General features: G+C 36.2%; 1 protein-coding gene across 1 annotated transcript; it reads left to right on the forward strand.

The window, feature by feature from the left end:
- The first annotated feature begins 6,519 nt into the window (after positions 1 to 6,519).
- LOC100483712 (olfactory receptor 1038-like) lies at positions 6,520 to 7,476 on the forward strand. The gene has a single exon (XM_011234342.2). It carries the CDS (start codon positions 6,520 to 6,522, stop codon positions 7,474 to 7,476), a length of 957 nt encoding a protein of 318 aa, XP_011232644.2.
- Positions 7,477 to 7,878: the final 402 nt, after the last annotated feature.

Genomic DNA, 7,878 nt, shown 5'->3' on the forward strand with positions numbered 1-7,878 from the left:
GTTCCCTCTCTCGCTGGCTGTCTCTATCTCTGTCAAATAAATAAATAAAATCTTTAAAAATAATAATAATAATAATAAATAAAATAAAATAAAATTGTTTCCTTTTTTATTATATTTATTTAATCATTGGTAAAATATACATTTCAAATATTTAGATATTATTATTTAAAATATAAATGACATATTTACATTTTGCCAATGATTAAATAAATATTTGTAAAAGAGAAAACACTTTTTTAATTTTATTTTTAAATTTTTAAATAAATTTTTTAAATAAAATATCCATAAAAAACACCTTTTTTTTTAAATTTTGTTTTTTAAACTTTATTTAAATTCAATTAATTAGCATATACTGTATTATCAGTTTCAGAGGTAGTTTAGTGATTCATCAGTTGCATGTAACACCCAGTGTCATTACAACACATGCCCTCCTTAATGCCCTTCACCCAGTTACTCCATCCCTCCACCCACCTCCTCTCCAGCAACCCTCATTTTGTTTCCTATAGTTAAGAGTCTCTTATGATTTCTTTTCCTCTCTGATTTTGTCTTATTTTATTTTTTTCCCTCCCTTCCCTATGATCTTCTATTCTGTTTCTTAAATTTCTCATATGAGTGAAATCATATGATGATTGTCTTTCTCTGATTGGCTTATTTTGCTTGACATAATACCTGTTAGTTCCATCTAGATTGCTGCAAATGGTAAGATTTCTTTTTTTGATGGCTGAGTAATAATATTCTAATATATATATAATGGAATGAATACACACACACACACAAACACAGTTGGGAGTCAAATTTGTTGAGTCCTCAGTTAGTACCAAGAACTACAGTTAAAGAGACCCAAACCTCTGCCCACACAATAGAAAACAAAGAAACCAAGTAAACCAACCAAGTAAAAATGTTGTATAGTGATAAATATTCAAAAAAAAAAAGGAAATTGAGGAAATGCAGTAGTAGTGGTAGTCATCAGTGCTTACGTAGCACATATGCTAATCCAAACATGATTCTGGATCTTTTCACACTTTTTTTTTTTTAAGAAAAGGAGGAGGAGAGATGAGGGGGTAGGGGGAGAGAATGGGGAGGGGCAAAGGGGAGGGAGAGAGAGAATCTTAAGCAGGCTCCACATCCAGGGCAGATCCCGATGCAGGGCTGGATCTCACAACCCTGAGATCATGACCTGAGCCAAAATCAAGAGTCAGGTGCTTAACCGACTAAGCCACCCACATGCCCCTAGATCTTTTCACACTTTAACTCATTTAATCCTCAAAGAAGCACTTGGGGTAATCACTATTTTTGTTTTAAAGATGATGAAAACAAGACCCAGGTTGTTATGTGACCAAGTTCTGTAATGGCAGAGTCAGAGTTTAGACCCAGATAATCTGGTTCCAGTGCTCTCATACTTCACCATTGTGCAGGTATCCAGAGGTGATGGAGTAAGGTATCTACGTAAGAACAGAAACAAATACCTAAGGCAGGTATGCCCTGGAAGATTCAAAGTCAATGTGGAAAGAGAGACGGGAGGGGATAAAGGGATAAGATAATTAAGATCAAAAAGCCAACAATGGCAGATCATTTGGAGTCTTTTGGGCCCTTGTAAGAATCCTGGATTTTATTCTGGGAGCAATTAGCAACCATTGCAGGATTACATGCCAGGGACTGAAAGTACCAGGTTTACTGTTTGAAATAATTACTCTGTGTTAAAAATCAACTGTGAAGGGAAAGAATGATGGATGAGACCCCAGAGTAGCAGCATAGTTGGTAAAAGTTAGCTGGATGCTGATTACGTTGAAAATAGCACTAACCCGAATTCCTACCAGATTGGGATAGAATATGAGCAAGAGGAATCAAAGGTCACTCTAAGGATTTTCTTNGTTTTTTTTTTTTTTTTTTTTTTTTTTTTTGCCTGGAGCAGTCATAGTTCCCATGTGCTGAGATAGGAAGAGCTAGAGAGGAACAGGCTTGAGGTGGAAATCAGTTGTGGACAATAAATCTGAGATGCTTGGTACATATCCAAGTAAAGACGTCAATTAGGGTGTTGAATATGGGAAACTAGAATTCAGAGGAATGTACTGGGAGGAGGAGTCACATTCGGAGTCACTGACATACAGACACTATTAGATGGTGTAAGACCAAGTGAAACTAGCAAAGGAACACTTATAAATAGACAAACTGAGAAAGCACTGAGCTTGGGACTTGCCAAAACTTAGAGGTGAAGGCAACGAGCAGGAACCCACAAAACTGAGAAAGAGTATCCAGGAAGAAAATCCAGAAGATGTAGGAATCCAAGTGAAGAAAGCTAATCTAGGAATCATTAATTTGGCAATATTGTTGATGAATGTTGTTAACATGATCATGTAATTAACATGTTGTTAATTTGGCAATATTGTTGATGAATGTTGTTAATTAATATGATCATGTAATTAACATGATCTTATTAAAGTTATTTTCAAGAGAATGATGGCGGTGGAAGTCTACTGGAATGAATTAGAGAGAAGTAGGGTGATGTAAATTGCAGACAACATGTAAACACAAACAGCTTATTAAGGAACAGTGCCAGAAAAAATATATATATAGCAATAAGTAAAAAGTTTTAAAGTATACACATCCTATTTTTCAACATTTCCATTTTTTAGCATTCTGCCATAAAATACTGGATCATTCAAAACAAATTTTGAATAAAAGAATTATTATTTTACTAATTTTAAAAATCACAAAATGTCAAAATAGGAACTGTTATAGTAGAAAACACGCTTTGGAAAGACATTTAAATAGCATGTAAAATCCTGACATATTGCTGGTAAAAAATGGTAATTATAGGTAGTAAATTTTCATATACTCTATGAACCCAATTTAATGAAATACATAAAAATATAAAGGAAAAAGAAAAACAAATCTCCCCAAACTTAAAGAACAGTTACCTCTGGTAGATGATATATGTTTATATGTGACAATATTTATTTTTATATTTGCAGTTATATCTTCCTACATATAGAGTTTTATAATCAGCATACATATGCATATATTTTGTTTATATTCTGTAAAAGATTTTTTTACAAAAGAAAAGATATATAAAAATGTTTTTGATAGGTTTCTAAAACTCCAAGGTATTTATTATAATCAGAAGCTAGTTGATTAAATAAAGAGGATTTGTTATTATTTTCATGTCCACACTTAGCAAAGAAAAAAACAGAATTGCCTCAAAGAAAAAATAAACAGAATTGCCTCCTTAAAAATTTATAACTTCTAGGTATAAAACACACTCAGCTAGATGATAAGACAACTGATTAAATCAGAATCCCTCTAAGATGGTCACAGGGACAGGAAGGGACAATTATAAACAAATGATGACAACATTAGAATTGGTCATAACATCTAAATTGCTTGCCATTTGGTTTTGCTTTTCTTTGTTTTGTTTACACAAATTGGATTGGACATAGGTAACCAAAGACTAGTGATTTTATGGTGAGATCATTCTAATTTGAATAAGACCTAATGTTAATTTTGTTTTATGGACTAATTTTTTTCTAATTAGAACTTTTTAATCATAGTTGTGCCCTGGAGCATCGGTGACCCTAAGGCAGTCGTGTATGGGGAACCCTGGGAATTAACTCTGTAGGGAATAAGACTCCATGGTATAAAGCCTATATCACATTCACATACCCTCACTGTCTGAGAGTCATCGGAAGAGGCTCCTGTGAAAACATTCGGGGGAAGTTTTCTTCTACAACCAGGTAGGTTAAATGGGTACAGTTGGTCGTTTCCACAGACCTTCCCCAAGTCATCCAGTTTTCCCCATTAAAAAGAAAGCAGCTGACCCTGTCTAACTCTGCTCCCACTGGATAAAGCTGACATCTATCCACAAGAATGAAACAAGCCTCCTGACACTCCCAAAATAAGCTCCTCCCCCCCCACCCCCCGCCCACACACACACAGCTCCCTGAGACTCAGGCTTCCTTCGGAAGAAATACGTTTCATCTGTTGATACAAGTTCAGAGTCGGTTTCTGTAGAACACAAGCATTTGTGTGTGAGTCACCTTTCTCTCAGAAGAAAATCTTTTTTTTTTTTTTAAAGAATTTATTTATTTATTTATTTGACAGAGAGAGAGACAGCCAGCGAGAGAGGGAACACAAGCAGGGCTAGTGGGAGAGGAAGAAGCAGGCTCCCAGCGGAGCAGGGGAGCCTGATGCGGGGCTCAATCACGGACCCCGGGATCATGCCCTGAGCCGAAGGCAGACGCTCAACGACTGAGCCACCCAGGCACCCCTCAGAAGAAAATCTTGAAGGGTTCAAGAGATGTGTATTAAAAAGATATTCATAAGTGAAAGTAATACATAAAAATGGGGGCTGGTCTTTTCAAAATCTGATTGATGAAAGTGTGGATTTTGCAATTTTTTTCCTTTCTTTTAATGGATGTACGAGGAAAGGAAATGAGCCTGATTCCAGTGTGTGTGCAAAGTAAATTAACTGAATACTACAACTTCCGCCTCTCAAACATCCAAAGTGATCCCATCAGCACTTTCTTGTTCCCTCTTTTATTCTACACCCAGAATAGGGAGTTATAGCAAGTACAGCTGTGGTAAGACGCCAGCTCAGGAAGACAAGCCAGTTCCAAGATTCTAATACACCTCTCACAAGGTGAACTTAGGTTCTACCAAGGAGAAAGTAAATGAATGAGACATAAAATTGTTTTCATGTCAGATTTTATGTATATGAATATGTATGTATGTGTTTATATGTAATACACATGTATATATATACATCCATATACATCACTTATATATGTCTGTATGAATACATGTCTGTGTTTGCGTGTATATATATGCATGTATATGTTTTGTTTACTTTTGGAGAAGGCATTAGGTACCATTTGCAGGATTAAGCTGAATCAATAAAGGAAGAAGAGAAAATTTAAAAGACAATTTTTCTGACCATTTAGACAAAACTATTTCCCTTTGGGTAATAACTTTGGGGAGGAAAGGAGATGATTCTTTCTATTTCGCACACTGTATGTATGTATGTGTGTATTTGATATGGTGAGAAATTCTTACCTTTTACTTTCCTCCCAAAATTAAAAGTTAGCTTTCACAGTCTCAGAGGTGGAATCCAGAGGCCAACTTCCAATAACCACACCATATGGGTTATGATAACCATAGGCGAGTTACATACAGAGGAACAAGATAAATTAATTCTGACTGTTGAGGTGGAGGTGAGAAGGCACTGAAGGTCAATGGGCTAAGAATACTGTGAATATGGTAGCAACTGGAGAAAGACATGGCTTCACATGTCCTATGAATATAGAATCCAATAGGGGAAATGACTCTCACCAAATAAAGGAAGACTGTTCATAATCTGGGCTATCCCATTTGTCTGCTTCCTCCTCCTTCAGTTACTTAAGTTGCAGACCGACTGACATGTATCCCTAAGTTGGACCAAAAAGTACTGATATATTCATAACTGTGGACATGAGAGTCATTGCTTTTTAAAAAATATTTTGTTTATTTATTTGAGAGAGAGAACATGAGAGAGAGAGCACAAGATGGGGGATGGGGAGAAGGGTGGAGGGAGAGGGAGAAAGGGAGAAGCAGACTCCCTGCTGAGCAGGGAACCAGATGTGGGACTCCATCCCAGGACCCTGGATCAGGACCTGAGCCTAAGGCAGATGCGTAACCAACTGAGCCACCCAGGTGCCCAAAGGTCATTGCTTTAACAGTGAAAACTACAAACATCATATGATAAGAGTATTGCTTCCTGAAAATTATTCTTTCTTTTGACAAAGAGATTGCCACCTCTTAAAAGTAAGAATGTATGCTATTGTTTCACTGAGAATTTAGCAGAGATGGTGGAAAACATTTCTAACTATAAATGTTGGAAGTAATTAAAATAGAATGCCATAAACACTATAATCCAAAGAACGATACCTCTTAAAAAATACATATTCTAACCCTACTCACAAGTGTATTGTTTTTTACTTTTTAGAATGCAGTATTGAAAATGAACTAACACGTACACTTACAAGTAGCAGCATTTAATGGCCCATGTTTTCCCATTGACTATTCTGCTTACCTTTTCATTTAACACAATGCATATGTATTAAAATAGAAAAAAAAGACAAATGGATACATTATGGCTTTGTTCCACCAAGAAGGAAGTAAAGGGACAGGAAATAAAAAATTGTTTTCTTCCCCTTATCCAGTGTAATTTAAAATAATCTATATCTAAAATATTAAATATCTTTACAAACATATAAAGATTTTTTTGTTTCTCTGTTATTTTTACTATATAGCCATCAATTGATTTCTTTTTTATTGTCCCTCAATTTTTGACCTAGAAAATTATAAACAGCCAGCAAGAGAAGTTTGAAATGGGATGTATTTGTTTGTTCTGATATTCCACCTCAAAAAACTATAATTTCTGAAGCTAAAACACACAAGAGTTGGCATCTGGTGACAATTCCTTGACTAAATAATTTGTCTCTGGCTCTATCTTGTTTTTTTTCAGCAGCTAAGAGACTGGAATAAATGGCTGGAAGGAATAGCACCAAGGTGATGGAATTCATTCTTTTGGGTTTTTCAGTCCATAGAGAGTTTGAAATCATTCTCTTTCTGCTCATTTCAGTGGTATATACTCTAACTTTGGTAGGGAATCTTGGGATGATTTCATTAATCCAACTGGATTCTCGACTTCACACACCCATGTACTTTTTTCTCAGTAATCTGGCCTTTGTAGACCTCTGCTACTCCTCATCGGTAGCCCCCAAGTTCCTGGAGACCCTCCTGACCGAGCACAGGTCTATATCTTTCTATGCATGTGCAGCACAGCTGGGCTTCTTCCTGAACTTCCTGATTTCAGAGATGTTCCTTCTTGCAGTAATGGCTTATGATCGTTATGTGGCCATCTGCAATCCTCTTCTCTACATGGTGATCATGTCCCGACAGATGTGTATGCAATTGGTAATAGGCCCCTACTTATATAGCTTCTCTGTTGCTTTGCTCCACACAGTTGTTACTTTCCAATTGATTTATTGTGGCCCCAATATCATCAATCACTTCTATTGTGACGATGTCCCTTTGATGGCCCTTGCCTGCTCAGACACCAGCCTCAAAGAAATCTTGATTTTCATCTTTGCTGGATTCAACATGATCAGCTCTTTGACCACTGTTCTTATTTCTTACTTACACATCGTGGCTGCCATCTTGAAAATCCAATCCACAGAAGGGAGGTGCAAAGCTTTCTCTACTTGTGCCTCTCACCTAACCGCTCTGACTATATTCTATGGGACTCTGATCTTCATGTATCTGCAGCCAAAATCAAACCATTCCCTTGACACAGACAAAATGGCCTCTGTGTTCTACACAATAGTAATTCCTATGCTAAACCCCATGATCTATAGCTTGAGGAACCAAGAGGTAAAAAATGCCTTAAGGAAAGCAATTGACAAAGGTTATGTCCTGCTTCTAACAAACTTTAAAAAATGATTTGGAAAAATATCTGACTTGGAGCAATGCTATGTAGATATATTGTTTTTATAACCTTTTATAATCATCTGATGGAGAAAATTCATTTTGACCACACTATATGAGTAAAATTATCTTGTACATGAATTCTATTCTTCGTATAGTGTATAATAAGATGAAATGTTTAAAGGAGTAGAATTTAGACTCTGAACAAATTGCTACTGTTTGTGTATATGACTCTGATAGCCCTGACCTGGATAGTTTCTATTCAACTGATAATAAGAATCAACGGTTTCTTTCAAAAGTATTTCTGTTTTGTAAATCAGTGGAAGACAGAGAAAGGGGCAGGAAATGTGGTGAAGTAAGTTTCTTGTCCATCCGCATGTCATTTTATAGCCTGCCCCCACCTGCACCTGGTCTGCT

Source organism: Ailuropoda melanoleuca, chromosome 16, assembly GCF_002007445.2.
Source record: "Ailuropoda melanoleuca isolate Jingjing chromosome 16, ASM200744v2, whole genome shotgun sequence".
Classification (NCBI taxonomy): Eukaryota; Metazoa; Chordata; class Mammalia; order Carnivora; family Ursidae; genus Ailuropoda; species Ailuropoda melanoleuca.